This window comes from Echiichthys vipera, assembly GCF_963691815.1.
Source record: "Echiichthys vipera genome assembly, chromosome: 20".
In the NCBI taxonomy this organism is placed as follows: domain Eukaryota; kingdom Metazoa; phylum Chordata; class Actinopteri; order Perciformes; family Trachinidae; genus Echiichthys; species Echiichthys vipera.
The window spans coordinates 9,703,180-9,720,744 of record NC_139845.1 but is presented as its reverse complement, the minus strand read 5'-3'; the positions used below and the strand labels follow the sequence as shown (position 1 = coordinate 9,720,744).

General features: G+C 40.3%; 1 protein-coding gene across 1 annotated transcript in view; it reads left to right on the top strand.

The window, feature by feature from the left end:
* The window catches only part of exoc4 (exocyst complex component 4), a 122,664-nt gene that overhangs the window by 84,520 nt on the left and 20,579 nt on the right, over positions 1–17,565 (top strand). Inside the window, exons 14-16 of the mRNA XM_083935566.1 lie at positions 6,642–6,778; positions 8,883–9,038; positions 10,698–10,876. Of these exons, the coding sequence (XP_083791692.1) occupies positions 6,642–6,778; positions 8,883–9,038; positions 10,698–10,876 (472 nt within the window). The remainder of the gene's footprint in view (positions 1–6,641; positions 6,779–8,882; positions 9,039–10,697; positions 10,877–17,565) is intronic.

The window sequence follows — 17,565 nt, the reverse complement described above, 5'->3', positions numbered from 1 at the left end:
TTAGCATAATATGGGACCTTCATTTGCAAGCATACTTGTCTTTAATGGCCTTCTTTATAAGCTCCGGTACAATAATGTTATACCTGTAACACCTTTTCTTTAACTAAATGGACTCAAATCCTGATGAATTCGGACACTTTTTGTGTGTAGCTCACCTTGAACCTTTTTTTACTCTTCTGTTTTCTTTCTCACCGCTTAAGGTGCAACAATCTCCACTAGCTGCCTTCATCTGGTTATCTCACACCAAACACATACACTCCTGAGGCTCGCACCCAGCTGCCCTGGGCCTCCAACCTGTCTCTTCCATGGAAATTTTCCATGTGACACAGCTGTTCTTTGTTTTGCTGTTTATATATTTATATAAATGTGTAATATTTATGTGTATGTGCTTGTCTGTGTGTGTGAGTGCAACTCTGTGAGAAAGCATTTAAATGACTGAAGAAAACAGCTTCACCAACTGCAGCCTAAGGTAGTACAGGTTCACACCATGCAGTGCTACCCCTGACAGAGTCTCTGTGTGTAACAAGACATAATCTTTGCCTTTGGAGTGAGTGAGTTAGAGAGAGAGAGAAGTTAAAATGTCAGCTCTACCATAAACATGCCCTTTGGTTTGGAAGAAGGCAGGAAAGAAGGTTTTGGCTGCGAGACCTGCTAAAAGTTGCAGTTTGAATTTTCATAAGCAAGTTAATGCTCTGAATTTGGAAATGATTATCTTTGTGTTGCTGTGAGCCCACACATTGTTATGTGTGTGCGTGTGTGTTTGTGTGAGTGTGTGTGTGTGTGTGGCCCTATACGGGTCCTTAATGGGGCACAGAGAGGAACATACCCCCTCACAAGACGCATTAAACTGCATTATAATTACAATTTCACTCTCTTATACAGACCTATATCTTTACTCACACAAACCAGTGATTACCTAACTCAGTTTGTGTGGTTAATAGTTCAGAATAATTAATAATAGTAAGTAACAAAATATATACAACCAGAAGGCATTGAGGATCATGGAGTGATTAATACAGTTGCCTTTTTGGGTTATTATGTGGAATTAAATCTGAACTCTTGGTTGATTCCTAGGATTAGCACATGCAGAAGCTTCATTTTTCTCCCTACATTCTTGTTTTTGGTTGGGAGTGAAAAGGGTGCATGTAATATGGAAGCCCATCTGTAATCAACCGAGTGTGATATTGCTCCTCATCTCTCAATTACAACACTTGCAAATACTGCATTAAGCTCTGCATAAGAAGTGATAATAACGGAGATGAAAAATAAGCTATATGGGTCTTTTTATGGGTCTTTTTAATACCATACTGGGAACAGTGAAGCTAAATAAAAGTATACATTATAATTGCTTGTCCAAAATTGATAATTTATGACAGTGACATCTAGGATTCAGTTTGCACACCTTAGATTTGAGCTCAAAACTGATGATAATGATGCCTTGCTTTGAAAATACATACTCTAAGCAAGTTATAGTAATTACTGCAGTACAGCAGAAGGATGATTACTTGTAATAGATTGGTGACTTCCAGGCCAAACACTGGACAAAGAACTGAACTGAAATAAGCCATTAAAATTTTCGGCATTACATCTTAATAGCCTAAAAAAAAAAGTGGAATTTTTGCAGGGCTAAGCTTACTGAATGAAATCCCACAACGGTTTAGGGCCATGTTTTGTCTTTTCTTTTGGTGACATTATAAATCCTTCACTAGACAAAAACGCAGGCTGCAGTAGTTGTTAGAGCTTAAAACAAACTTGAATACAAATACACACCCATGCACATACACACACGAAGAAGCATGTGCTGGGGTTGAGCAGGCACGAGCATGAGGGCCATCCGTTGTGCGTCAGGGGAGTCTTTGAAGTGTTTCTCGTCTCTGACGTTGATGAATGATCTGTCAAAACAATGTCCCACTCATGACCAGTTCCCCACTTTACTCAGGAGAGGGACAGGCTGTGTGTGTGGGTGGGTAAGGGGGGGGGGGGGGGTATCTCCGCATGTGTAGTGTATACGTAGTGCTGAGGATGTTTTATTTTGGTAACCCTGGGTCAGACATGTGAATGGCATGACATAGGCATTACACGAGTCAGCGGTTTGGGGTCAGGGTGTGAGTGAAATGGTAAAGAGCATGGGGTTAAACACTCTGAACTCTGCACAACCTTGAAGGGGATCCCCACGATTTTAATGGGGAAGCCCATGATCCGTTTCAGATTCAAACCTTAGGCCCTTAGGTCCCCCCTCTGCTTCAACACCATCAACAAATCACAGGAACAGTCATTCCCACGCAAGATCTATTTAGGTAGTAAGCTTGAGGAAATAAAATGCACTTGCTCTTTGTTCCTTCCTTTATACCTCTGACTGACACTTTGAATTAAGCCAGCAGAATACAGCAACACAACAACACAAAGTCCAGCGATTACATCCCTGCACCGTTACTGTTTTAATGTCATTCCTGCATTTTGCATTTCACTCACTCCATCAAAGAAAATACCTGCTTTTAGTACCAGCTCAGTGTGATTTCTGTTGTGCTCAACAGCTTTTTCTGTGGAGGCGCCACTCTGAGTGCTAGCACAGTCTTGTTGCTGTCATTAAACCACCATGGCTTTCATTTCACTCTAAACGACAGCAGTTTACCCCAGAAAATATTTAAATCCATTTGCAAGACGTTAGTCTAATTTTCCATTATGACCATCCTTTTACGTAGTAATGATGTATAAGAGTGGAGGCAGAGTGCAACTAAGCTCAGTTTCAGGGTAATGTGATACTGTGGAGTAGAATTGCAAAATAATTTGATATTATGATATATTTTAAACGTGAAACGGAGAGGGAAAGAGTAAGACATAGACAGAGAAGCCTCCACATTGGATGTTGTCTACTATGTAACGGTCAAGTAAGATAGAGGAGACATAGTCGAAAACACTCACTCTACCTCTCTTACTCACTCTCTCTCAGCCCTCCCTTTCTCAATCTGTCCCTTGATTACTTTTTAATGATTTCTGCTGCCTAAGACAAATGGCTGTGTTAAATGAGTAGAATTAGACAAGGGAGCTGAGCGCAAGAGCATTTGTTAGAGCAGGAGTAATGGATCGGGTATCCATTGTTTACTCTTATCCATTCACTGGGTTGGCCTGCTGTTGAGCTCAGTGTCCTCAAAGTCAAGACCGCAATAGTGGAGGGCCACTGTTATAATCTGACACACATGAGCTTTTTGACAATGGCATTTTGTTTTTTGGGTTTGTTGTTTGTTTGTTTTTTACAGATTATTGCAAATTCTGCATACTGTAATGTTGATTTTTTCATATGTTTCCGCATTTTTCATAATGATTCTTATATTTTTTAATATGTAAAATTTCAGATGCTGCCATAGTAAGGGGACAATATTTAGCACATCCTGGAAATACTTGAATCCCTACTCTTGGACTTTAGTATAATTGAATTATTAAATGTTATAACAGAATTTAAATTGTTTGGATATCCCACATTTACCATATTCTTATGTATGCCATTTACTGTGTAAATTATGTAATTAATGGTTTTCTTGATGAATCCTAATAGTCTCAGGTCTAGTTTTCCCTAAAGGATTGTTGCTTCATATGAACTATATTAATCCAGTTTGATTTATCTAAATAATCTAATTCTTGCAAAGTGAAATGGTCCATAAAAATTGAAGCACTGTAATGGACTCCATTTCTGAGGAGTGCAGTCATGCTGAAGTTTCCCTGAGCCACCCACTGAATCCCTTACAGCCTCAGCGGTGCTGACCCTAACCTGACCTCCCTGGAGTAGGAAAGTGGATATATATATATATATATATATATACATATATAATTCATTATCTTTATGTTTTAAACAGTGTTATTTGAGTGTTTTACAGTATCACCACTCTATAGTAAAATTATTATAAGATATGGTGGTAGCCACCTTAACAGCTAGCCCTCCTGTAAAGTCTGTGTATTTCTTCCTCCCCTGGCAGGCTGACAGGGAGTCAGGCATGGACAGTAAAGGGTGCTCCCTTGGCAGAGACAACCTTGGTTAGCACTCATGGGCATGGACACTGCTATGGATCATTACTTTCCTCAGTGGTGTGACTGTTGGTTGTGGTGTGTGTGTGTGTGTGTGTGTGTGTGTGTGTGTGTGTGTGTGTGTGTGTGTGTGTGTGTGTGTGTGTGTGTGTGTGTGTGTGTGTGTGTGTGTGTGTGTGTGTGTGTGTGTGTGTGTGTGTGTGTGTGTGTGTGTGTGTGTGTGTGTGTGTGTGTGTGTGTGTGTGTGTGTGTGTGTGTGTGTGTGTGTGTGTGTGTGTGTGTGTGTGTGTAAACTGAAACACAGTAAGAGCTATTAATATTAATATAATTCTATCACATCAGGGGTTTTCATGTTTTCTGAGGATCAATTACAATCACCACTGCCCCCAACAGTCTTTTCAGCCGCTTTGGCAACAAGCTACTGGCCTTGAATATTGTGTACGTTTAGAAATAAGAAAAACAACACTAAATTAACAGAGCTAATATAACTATGATATCATGCAGTGCCTGGGACAAGGATAACCATGACTTTTCTACGAGTGCATCTTAGTCAACAGTAAAGGGTTCCGTAATATGTGAATAAAGGAGCACAGACAAGAGGGAGGGATTATTTACGTGGTTGCTCAAGTGTGGTGTATGTCCATGTACATATTATCTATATCATACCAGACTACATATTGTATTTTTACTCTTAAAGCAATTCTTACCTTTCTTGCATGTCTCACAGCAATTCCCTCCAAAGTCCCACCCTCTTCCCCCTGCCTGACCTCTGACCACCCTTCTGACATGTGCGCTTAGAGAAATGCTGCGTTTGTGTGCAATGGCAAGTCCAAATTTTGAACCGCCAACTAAGCAAAGTGCAATGCAATGCCTGTCAAAGTGAACCTCCTACAAGCGAATTTGGGGTAGGTTGATCTTCCCCATATTCACTAGTAGGAGGTTCCACTTTTACAGGCTTTGCAGTGCACTTTGCATAGTTGGAGGTCTGAGCATTTTAAGATTACAAAAGAAAAGTGTAAAAATGCCAGAAAGGTAAGGATTGCTTCAGGTGTCTCCTATTGTAAAAAGTGAGGGATCCATGTATTTTTTTAATTATAAAAAAGGTCAAGGTGCCATATAAATACTGTTCAAGTATCAAAACACTCAATCAACAGAGGACTGCACACAGCCTGTATTTAGAAACTGTGCTGTCAGGATTACGGTTGTGATGTCACACTATACTATATTCGGTATATGCGCAGGTCTGATAAAACTTGGCCTTATGAGAGGTAAAATACCTGGATCTCACACCAGTTAGTTGGACCAGTCCCAGCCAGGTCAGATGCGTACATGCACTGAGGAAGCCTCTTGGATGAGAGGTGGAAAGTCTTCCTAGACAAATAACCAAGTCCAGTTGCTCTTGACTGACATTGCTTTTTGGGATAACGATGACCTGGACAAATGAGAACATTCAGAGGCTCACTCAGACAGACAGTTTGAGAAAAAGAATGTATTCTTCAACATTAAAACGTGAAAATGTTCTAGTAGAAACCCAAAATACAATTATGAGCCTAAAAATTAATCTAATATGGGACCCCCAAGCATTGAAAGTCTAGCAAACAAGATGTTTACTTAGGAATAGATCATCTGTTCGATTGTGTTTTCTGCTTGGATCTGGCAGGAAGCACTAAAAACTAAAGCAAGCACGAGCCTTTCAAGAATCATTTTCATTTTCTTCATCTTTGACACAGCTATTTATTTTTTCCATTTCACACCTAAACAGTGGAACTCCATATTAAGTTTACAGAGGAAGAATAGTGAGATGAATATTGAGAATCTATGAATAATGAATCGAAGTCACATGTTTGAAATCACCTCTCTTGATCTGTGTGTGTGATTGTTCTGCTCCACACACAGTACTGCTTTCATAGTCATAGTGAGTTTCAGAGTGAATGCAGCAAGGCTATCACCAGACTAATAGCAAGCTATCATTATTATTGGAGTTGTAGGATATATTGGTTAAGTGCCAGGAGCAGGCAAACTCGAATCTACTGAGTTGTAATCTCATTTAACAGCTCTTGGATTGCACAAAGGTGTGTGTTTCGAAAGTTTGCTCTCTGTGTGTATGTGTGTGAGTGTGTCTGGGGATATGAAGCTGCTCTGCTGTTCCTGGGCCAGCTATTAGTCACGCAGGAGTGGCTAATCTGTAATGGCTGCTGTCACAGCCCTGCCGTGGTGATGGGTGCACTGTGACAAATGCGCACACACCCACTTTCAGCCTGAGAAGACGCACACAACACAGAAGTTCCAAGCGCACACAAATATGTGCACTCACACTGATTCACCTACACACAAAGGATCATCCATTCCAGCAATAAAGTGTTACAACTTCTGACAAGCTCTCCAGCAGCAGTCATCAGTCCAGCCGCGGGTGACGGATAGACAAGTGGAGTTGGAGCCGTCCTGTTATAGTGGCACTGCAGCAGACTGGATCTGATCGAGATCTTGCTGACAATTTTCCTTTATTTTTCAGTCTCTCTTAATTTGTCTGGTTATATTTTCTTAAAGTTGAAAATTTGACATTTTATATCTAAATAAAACCAACCAAACGATCATTGTTGTCCTCCTGTTTCTGCCTCCAGAGCACAGTGGTAGTCGAGAAATCCATCCAGGATCTAATGAGCCTAATGCAAGACCTGAGTGCCTACTCCAACCAGTTCCTTGAGATGGTCTGCGATAAACTCAAGGAGTACAAGGAAATCTGCAACACAGCCTACAGGTAAAAGAAGGAAGAGGCTAGCTTGCCTGCAATACGATTGATTTTTTGGTTTGGTTGTTTCCCACTTTAACATTTTTTTTCGATGATTTAAATTATATGCAGTCAATGTCATTTTGGATCATTCTTTCATGACATTTTAAATTTTTAGTTGTTGTAGTTTTAAGTGTCTTTGTGGAGTGGCAACCTCCGGGGCTGAAAAATGACCCAAACACGGAATGGCCACTTGAGGCTGACTCCAAAAACGAGTAAATCTCCATAAACCCACAGAAATAAACATGTTTCTCTATAGCTAATTTCCCTATTTATGACAACTGGGAAGGGGTTGAATATGTATACGTATACATTGTGTTAGGCTTAAAGTGATGCAGGATTAAGGGCATGGAGGCTTTGAGTCACAGGTGGCTAGCATAGACTGTGGGTTTCATTCGATCTGCCTCACCTCCATCCACGCTCCACCTCTTTTCCAATTTTTGGTATTAGCTGGGAGCAGGCGGAATCTGACACTACCAAGGTGGCGACTGCTAAAGCCACCTACATTTCTGCTTAATTTGGATTTGTGCTGTGTAGGTTATGTCACAGTCTTGATAACTGCAAATCTTGTCTGATGGAAAACTATGATGAAATGTTAGTGTGCATTTTTATAAAGGGCTCACAGCATCGAGTGTTTCCGTTGCACACACATTGGTGCTGTGAAAGGCCATCCATCTGTGCTCCCCTGGGACCATGTAACACCTGGCCAGGTAAAGGGGGGGGCTAGAGGATATCGAGGGATAAGAGAGGGAGAGATGAATGGGCCAAAAGATGCAGGAAAAGGGCCGATCGACCGCTGGGAATCCATCTGGACTCTGTCACAGTTCAGCCTCAGTCTCACTGGGGCCTGGATGTGATAAAGACGAGCCCAACAGAGGCTGCCAAAGGGTATTTGTGTGTACTGCAATGTATGTTTGTGTTCCTATGTGCATTTACACATGGACAGGTGTGTGTGTAGATGTGAAACCCTAGAGTGATTGTTTCTCCTGTACAAGGTGTTAGTATGATATTAATTGCAGAACCAAGCAGTTTCTCCAACCAGACATATGCACGCAAAACAAATACATGTTGGCACGCTGCCTCAATTTCTCTTCACGCCAAATCAGAGCTGATGCAATACTATTAATGATACTTGTATTACTGTTTGATCATGGTTATTATGCAGTTAGCAAATATTTAGCTACATCTGCAACGTGGCTCCAGACTAGTGGTAGTCTGTCAGTGAACATTTTAGCATCATAACCTTTCAATGGAATGCCCTGACATTTGGTTCAGTCGTTCTCGGTCTGTAGAGGGTTAATCCAATTCACTTTTTTGAGTTTTCATTGAGTGCCCCCAGCAGGTCAGAAATACTATTTTTCCATCACCTCATTTCATAAACGGATACCTCTAAAATTAAAGAATGAATTTCTTTTCAGCCTCAGTTATATATTAAAAGTAATAGCATTTAGAATTTCAGTAATGCTATATACGTCACCTGAATTAAGAATTCCAATGTGTTATTTCCATATTATTATATTATATATATTATTATACATTCAATATTAATGAACATTAATTAATGAGAGCTACTCTCTCTGCCAGCCACAAACCAGAGAAGTAAGTGTGAGTAAATCTGGAGCTGCTCCATAGACAATGAATGGGAGACAGATTTTTTTTTATTTTATTTTTTTTATACCCATATGGGCTTTATTCTATTTGTTCTGAAACGGGTGTACCCATGTGCTTAGAACATTACTCTGGGCACTCGTAGTGTAATCTATAACCTCCTTTAAAATGTTTTGCTTGATGTCTCACATATTTGAGTTTGAGCACTTCAGTGTTTGGATTTGGGAGAGATTTGTTCTTGTTTACTAACATTTTACATCTTAGACCATAGGAATAACATCTAACTGTAATATTTTAAGATGGTACATTTCTCAGATTCAGATAGATAAAACTTCTTACTTTGTTGACAACACACACACACACACACACACACACACACACACAAACACACTCACACACATACAGTATATATGTTATGTTTTATGACTGAGTTTGTCTGCATTCCATGATGTCTATGTGTCTTCAGGGGCGTAGTCCAGTGTGAGGAGAAGCTCACCATCAGTGCTTCATGGTCTAAAGATGAGGACATCAGTCGTCTGCTCCAGTCGCTCCCTAACTGGGCAAACATGGCTCAACCCAGACAGACGCGACAGAAGAGAGAGGATGAAGAAGACTTTACTAGGTACACAAACAAATACACACATTCAACAATCTGTACTAGTTCATATATATTCATATGTCCATGTGTGTGCAGATTCAGAATTCTGTCATAACAAAAAACTTGACTCAAACAAGTACAAGTACACACGCACACTATACGCACAAACAAGGAGGAGTAGAAATACACCACCACACTCGAGCAATCACGCAAATAATCCCTCCCTCTCATCTTTGCTCCTTTATTCACATATTATTGAACCCTCTACTGTTGACTAAGATGCACTCATAAAATAAGTCATGATTGCTCTTTTAAACACCCTCTATCTGAAGAAAGTAAGGAGACGAGGGAAAAACAAAATAGGAAAATATAAGGAGAGCAGACGGAGGCGGGGAAGGGGGGGGCAGTCTTATCGAAATTGCCTTTGAATGTGCGCACTCTTCAGGGAACACTGGAGCTCATCGGAGCGGAATAGTAAAGTAAATAAATAAATTGGTTATGTGGCCAAAGAAAGTCAATCTGTTCTGTGTACGCTCTCTCTCTCTCTCTCTCTCTCTCTCTCTCTCTCTCGCTCTCTCCCTCTCTCTCTTTTTCTCTTTGAGAGCCGCAGATGTTTTCATCACTATGAAAGGGGGATTAGCTTGTGCACGACTGGCAACCCAGTGCGTTGATAAAGCCTCATTAATAAGCTACACGTGCCTATGCGTGTGAGAGAATTTTGTTTGTGTGTCTGGTGTTTGTTTGTTTTTTTGGTCTTGTTTTTTACCCATTTGTTGTTCAAAGCATCTTGATCTTGTGGGCATCCTGGTGACTCTGGAGGCCAGTCCACATGCCATGTGTTTGCCACACTGTGGTTTTGAAATTTTGTTATCCAGCTTCCCTGCGCGCTCACCATCTTACTGGCCAAAGTCAATTATCCTTCTAAAACCACATGCGCTTGTAAATATAGCGCAAAAGAGGTTTTGATCTACATCTTTGTTATTCCACCCTGTCTTCTGTCTGTCTTCCACTTCTAAATGTTCTACATCACCTGCTGGTTTTCTCTGCCACTGACTGTTTAGCTACTAGCAACTCTCTCTTTTTAAAGTGACTATGTCTACACAATTCTCTTAACAATCTTTCCAACTTTATTGTGTTCCTTGCTTCCTGACATTATGTGTCTGGTTGCTATTCACCTATTTTGGACCTATTTTTTAGCATCACATCAACATAAAGGTCACGGCCCTATTACACTGCCTTGTCGTTGTATAAACATGAGATTATTATAATATTTTACCCATCTTCAAATAAACACACACACACATTTTATTAATGCATACATTTGCACATCCATTCAATCCAGTATGATTTATTTTGTGAAAATTGGCTTCTATTATAGCATTTATGTAAACCACTCACTGCTTCTGCAAACCATTTTGAATCCAACCAGAAAACCAGTAACTGGTCATTTTCTGCAAATAACTCAATACTGTAGACTGATTATAGTGTTTTTCATAGCCTCATAGTCATCAGCCATATATTTGGCTAAGCAATTCTTTTGATAGGAGGCGTATTTGATAAAGGAAGTTTGCTGTCTGAGTGAAGGTCAAATTGTGCTCTTTTTTTATTTTTTACTTTTTTTACATTATGTTGATCCTTCTAACCACACAAACACTTCTATCCTTCACTTTCTGCATCATTCAGGGCGGCTTTTGCTAAGGAGTCTGAAGTTCTGACTGGGAACCTAGGAGACAAGTTGATCCCCCAGAATGAGATCCTGCGGGACGTCAGTGACCTGAAAGCTCTGGCCAACCTGCATGAGAGCATGGAGTGGCTCGCCGGTCGCCTTAAGACGTTCTTCACTAACCTGCCTTATGCCTCTAGTAAGTACAGAAATGAAAGTGTCATTTGGAATTTGAAAGTAGCTGACACCTTTTTTATTTTTAGTCATTAGTGTGAGTAAGTTGGGACCCGCGGTCAGTTTACATCAATGCCTAAGGACCAGGTTATACAAGAAAGAAAAAAAAATTCTGCAAAACTGATGATCACACTCGATGGCAGGGTAAAAAGCTAGCTATTATAGAGAATGGCAAGTGACAATAATTGGTTAAACTTGAGTATAACAGTGCACACTATCAGACAGTCTCTCCTGACAGGTATTCATGGTGTCGATCTTGGTTGTAAACACAGAGAAAGAAAAAGGCAGATAACTGACTGTATGACAAATGAAAAAGAGGCAGTGAGAGAGAAAGTTCAAACCCTTCATACTTGGTTTTCTTTTTACAAAAGTTGCGATTAATACCTAGCACCTGGTTCTTACTTTGGTATCACTCCGTTGACGTTCCAAGCGAGCTGCACCGAAGCTTGAGGGCGAAGTTAAAACACCTGAGGCCATTCTTTGGTTAGAGAATCATCACCAGAATATATAGATACGGTGTTCCCTGTCCTGCACGTAGCCACCATTTTTAAAAGCTTCTCACACATGCACTGAGTTCTTAGTAAACAATAAATTAGTTCAGAGAGCCAGTCTGCCATTGTATACTATTTAACAATGTGACTCTATGCAGAGCATCTTTTCCTGGTCATGGTCAATTTATGAGGTGCAGATTTTTCTCTGTTTGGTTGCAGATTAAATAATCCAGTGAGATCTGAGTCACGTTAAATAGGATTTTACAGCAGTTTCACACTTCATCGCTATGGCGATCAGCTAAGAATCCTGCTTTCCGTACCAAAAGTGAGTCGAGTTGAGTTGACCTGTACCATGCAGTGCAAATGAGGCAATATTTTAATAGTCAAAAAGCTCTCACGTGCTCATTTTGAAGAACATCATTAAGCTCTCATATCTATGCATAAAGGCAAGAAGCTACACTAGATAGTAGGGAATGACAGACTGTGTGTTGATATGTATCACCTAACCAAGTGGATTCCCCCCAACTGACCCCAATCCCTGTTCCTTCTTACTGGATATCTCTAAACTCTGTTGATGAAATTAAATTGAGCAAAACTTTGTGATATTTTTGACACAAACATTGACATATTCGGTAAATGCTGCGCCCACTCCCGGCCCACTGCTGCCAACGCAGACATCTGTTGCTGTTTATTCTGCATACTGAAAAAGTGATTATAGTCTTTGACACATGAATTCTGCCTGTTGAATGGTCGCATTGCACCACAAATTAGATCATCTTTCCTGTCATTTCCTTTCCTCAGTTTCTTGTTTTTCCTCTTTGGCACAGACGGAGATGTTTTCATGGCTGCCAAAAATGCTTCTATTCTATAAAATACTGAGTGTATGTTCGTGTTTTCATGTCACATTCAACAGATTTCAGCAGTATGGTGGTTTTTAGTGAAGCTTAAACCCTGGCGGCACCTGGGGACAAGCCTCTGAGACACCATACATCCTCTACTGACTGGTTTATTACAGTATAGAGCAACTTTACATCATGGACATTTTGTTCCAGGTTATGTTGCTATAAGCCTCTCAGGTCATTAAGTAGTTATTGATCAGAATACACTGCAGATTAAAAAACATTGTCTTTTTGGTTTATGGAGGGTCACAGTCAGGCGCATGTGAAGTGTTCTCATCCTTAGCTGCAGTACTTTTGCAGCAACACTTCTTACCTGTGCCTCATTAAGTTTTTGTTTGAGTGTATTATCACACACTCATTACCTTCTCCACTGGAGTTGTCAAAGAGCACTTTACACACACACACACTCATTATCCTTGGCTCGGCCTCTGTAAGTGTGTGTGCATAAATGCCTTCCTTAATCAGGGCTCAAAACCATTTCATACATTCCCTGCTCAGTCATCACTTTTGTGTAATTAATCACTGATCAAAATTAGGTGTGTGTGTGTGTGTTTTTCTATCAAACACATTGTCACTATTGTATGTAGGTCTTGTTAATCACTTATCATTAACAGTGATGTTTTTATCCTCATTATCACATTTTCATCTCTTAATAAAGATTCTAGCATCTTGTTATAACTTCGTCAAGTTCATATATTTTGATTAACATCATATGATTGCAATCAAGGAGTTATTGCTCCCATTAATAACTCTTAAACAAGGCCAGGTTTGTTTTTTTAATGTAACTTCTTATAGCCGTCTCTTATTTCCATACTGGAAAAAGGAAAATTTCCTTTTTTTAAATTATTTTAAAGCAGGTTGAAGTGTTTAATAAATACTTTGAAATGTTCAATCCACAGAGAAATGCACACAGCCCGTATTCAGAAACTTTAAACAATATCCCAGTCATACTACGCATGTAGAAAGTGCCACTACAGTGCCATTACAGTCCTTCCCTGGCTGCAATAACGATGCAGAGACACTGAGCGTGCAGATGCGGAAGGTAATAATATTCATGCATCTTTGCATGTCCATGTGTAAATGTGCGTACTGCGGGAGAACCAGAATCTCTGACCAATCAGGGACATACTGGGCTTTTTTTGGGAGGGGAGCTTAAAGAGACAGGAGCTTATATGTAGCGTTTCAGACAGAGGGTGAATACAGGTATATTGAAAGAGTATGAGAAAAATTGTGTTGTTTGAACATTTTAACATTTTAAATGTGCGGGAAAAAGCTTTCCCCCAAATTCATAAACATAAACAGATGTCAGAGTCCACTCAAGTTCATTTTCATGTTGCCTATGTTTTTGTAATAAGCTCATTCGACATTTAACATCTGCTGACTTTCTAGAGTCTTGACACGATGATGCTCTTGAAAAGTCTGCTTTTCCTGAAAAAGGCCTAAATGGCTCTGTTTATTTGGCAGGCAAACACTGGCATTTAAATATTTTTACATCAAAGCCTTCAGACATCACCGCATTTGGTTGTAAAAAATATATGGATGTTTTTGTCACTTGTGTATACAGCTCTTTTATCCGTCTCTGGAGTTATTGTGTTACAATGCTCTATAGAAACTAAGCCGTGTTCACTGCAGAATCTTGGTCCTTGGCAAAGCTCTGGTAAATTATGCACCTTTCCTAGAGGGATAGAGAGAGGTTTTCAAGCCTTATCAGCGATGGTCACAACTCTCTAGCTTCAGACCTCTGATTGCTCATTGAACTCGCGCTATTTTGCTGTTCCATATCGCAACTTTTCTTTCAGACGTGAAATAATTAAATGAGAATTTTCAGATATTCATATTTGGGCTTGACTTTGTCACTATCTCTTTTTAAACTCGTCCCTTCCCTCTCACTCTGACGCTAGCTTTCTTCGTTTATTCATAGATAAGAATTCAATAAAAGTACGGGAAGGGACGTGACATAATTATCATTAATTCTGGCGGGTGGCACTAATGGGAAGGATAGGGCAGTCACTTATCATGCTGGGACAGCCTCCGTACTGTTCATTATTTAGTGTTTGCCGAGCTGATGACGGACTGTGTGTGTGTTGGTATGGGTGTTAGTGTGTGCGTGCGTTTGTGTGTGTGTACATAAGCATGCACTGTAAGATGGGACAAGGGTACAGCAGGGAAAAAGGACCCTACCTTATCTCATCCTCCACCCCCCCGCCTCACGTCTATGCCTCTCCAAATTGGATTTTATATTACAGAAGCAGTCAGGTATGAACAACTCATTTTCGTCTCCCTCATTTTTTGCTTTTTCTTTCTTTCATTCCTCTTTCTGACTTTCTTCTTTCTTTCCTTTTCATTTCTTTTTTCCGTCTTGGTATTTCTCACCTTCTCCCTTTCTTTTTTCTTTCTTTCTTCCTCCCTCCTTTTCTTCCTATTTCCTCTTCCTCATCCTGGTAGTGTGAGCACAGCTCTCTCTTTTCTTCGAGTGGTAAGGGTCTGGTAGAGTCTGTCCATGGCTGGGTAATCTCTTCAGTGGACGTTTGGTTCAGTCACCTTCCTGTGTGACTGAATCCCTCTGGATGTGTAGTTACACACATTGTTATGCTCTTAAGTATAAAAAACTACGTACGAGTTTGTGTGTACTTACAGATTTGTTTGTTTCAGATTATCAAGAATGTCTGAAGAGCATGTGAGCCTGTGTGCGTGTACGAATGTGTGTGTGTGTGTTTTTTGTTGCTGACTGCTGTGTGTGTGTGTATATATACATTTTTAGTCATTTTTAATAATATTTGCCCATTTTTCTGGGAGCCTTGCTGAATTTTTATGTACTGAACATGGACCTGCAAACAGGAGATCATGAACAGTGTGAAGAGCTGTCTTAGTGGACAGTATTTTTTTCTTCTTTTTATGCATACAACACTTACAGTAATGTACTTGTGTGCCAATATTTGTGTTTATGTGAGAGGCCTGGCCATCATTAGATAAAAACAAGCCTCTAAGCTGCAGGGTTTCTTGACAATAACCATGTGTTCCCCTTGTGGGAATAAGTTCCTTGTCTCTTCAGTGGTTGTTTTACATGTGGACGCTTATGGAATACACTTTTCTAACCTTGACCATGGTGAGTGTAGGTCTTTCCCTTTAGCCATGTTTTTTTTCTTGACTCCATTTAACAAGGCAAGTTGACCAAGAACTCATTCTTATTCACTGCAGAAGCCCAGGGGAAGAGCTGCAGCAGGAAATAATGGTATTGTTTTTTTCTGCAGTCAAAATATTGTCTTTTGTTTCATCCATGTGGGTTTTATGACATTTTTTGTCCAAAATGTCTTGCATATCTTGATTTTCTCATATGACACGACAACATTGCGATTTTGGGTCTTCAGTTATCAAAATCTGTCAGTCTCATTCTCAATTGTAATCTCTCTCTCCCCCCGTCGCTTTCTCTCTGGACAGGAGTTCAGATCTGTGTGTAAAGATGTTCATCCTCTACCAGAGGCAACAAAATAATTAATAACTCCCCTCCTGTCTTACTGAGGCATTTATGAATCATTCATCATGCCACCTTTGCAGGATACTGTCTTTTGCTTATCTTTCTCCATTTTCTCTTCATTCCACTTTTCTGCTGAGATGTAGGACGTTTTGTACTTTTTAAACAAAACAGATCGTGATTTGCATCAAATGTTTAGTATCTGTATTTGTCATTGCCATTGTCATAGTATAATCGTTGCATTTTCATTGGTTAATATTTTTGTTTAGGGTTTCTCACAGAACATCTTTACATGCTTTAATGTTACAAAAAACAAAACGCTCTTTCTCATACTCTCTGTCTGAATATACCTGTATTCACCCTCTGTCTGAAATGCTCCATTTTAGCCCCTGTCTCTTTAAGCCCTCTCCCGAAAAAGCCCAGTCTGCTCTGATTGGTCAGCCTTTCTGGTTCTTCTGCATCTGCACTCTTGGTGTCTCTGCACCGTTATTGCAGTTGGAGAATGACTGTATCAGCACTGTAGCTGCACTTTCTACCTATCTATAGTGTAGCTGTGACATCACAACTGTAGACAAAACCCTGACGGCTCATTCAAAGACACAGTTCCTGAAAACGAGCTGTGTGTATTTCTCTGCGGACGGAGCGTTTTGATACTTTCACAGTGTTAATATAGTCCCTTGGCTAGCTTTATAATCAAAAAGACATTGAAATCTCACTTTTTAAAATATAGTATCTTTAATGGCACACTGGTCAAAGGGTTCAGAATTCGGTTCGTGTTAATATGAATTCCCTGCGTTTATTCATGTATGCAGCCGCATGCTGTACATGTGAATTCCATCTCTGATCTTCCCATTTAATGTCTACCACCCTCATCTTCTGCAGATGGCATGCAACAGACGTTTCTCTTAGATGAGATTCGAAAATAATTGACTCACAAGCAAAAAGCAGACAACATATCCGCATACCTACACATGAGCGCATCATAGATATATGACACACACGTGCATATCCTCACATTTAATCAGCAGAGCAAAGAAAAAAGGGAGCAAGAAATTTGTCAGTCAGGACCAATGAGTCGTCTCCTTTTGCCCGTCTGTCCCCGACTCTAATGGTGCCCCCCCATGCTGCGACGCCTCCCTCGCATCATCAAAGCAGCGCAGGCTGGGGGGATGGCAGGAATCCATGTGAATGTCTGTGTTTCTGCGTGTGTGCGCATGTGTTTTGGGGAATGTGTGTGCATTTCACAAACACCCCCTGGAGAGACCTCAAGCAGTGTGTGCCACAGCAAGCCACTTCTTTTTTCTTTTTGAGTGAGTGAGTGAGTGAGTGAGTGAGTGAGTGAGTGAGTGAGTGAGTGAGTGAGTGAGTGAGTGAGTGAGTGAGTGAGTGAGTGAGTGAGTGAGTGAGTGAGTGAGTGAGTGTAATGCACAAGAGGAAACAGAAGCCTTCGAGCCACTTTCACACACTATGTGCACATACGCACACTTTGAGAGAAAACACTCCCACAGGCAGAGAAAGTGAAATGCTCTTGCTCTCTTTCACAAACAACACAACCACAAGCTAAGAAAAATGAAAAGACACACTGAGAGGAAACTGCTCTTTATCAGATAAATATGCATGTGTCTTTTGTCAGGTGCTTTAAGTTAGACTTCATGGATTCTCAAAATGACAGTTTTACATCCACAGTTAGGTCACTTCTAGCTGAACCAAACACATATTACATTGGTAATATTCTTGTAACAGTGGCTTTTACTTTGAGTGGCAGCATTGTGTTTCCATGCTGCATTCTGTA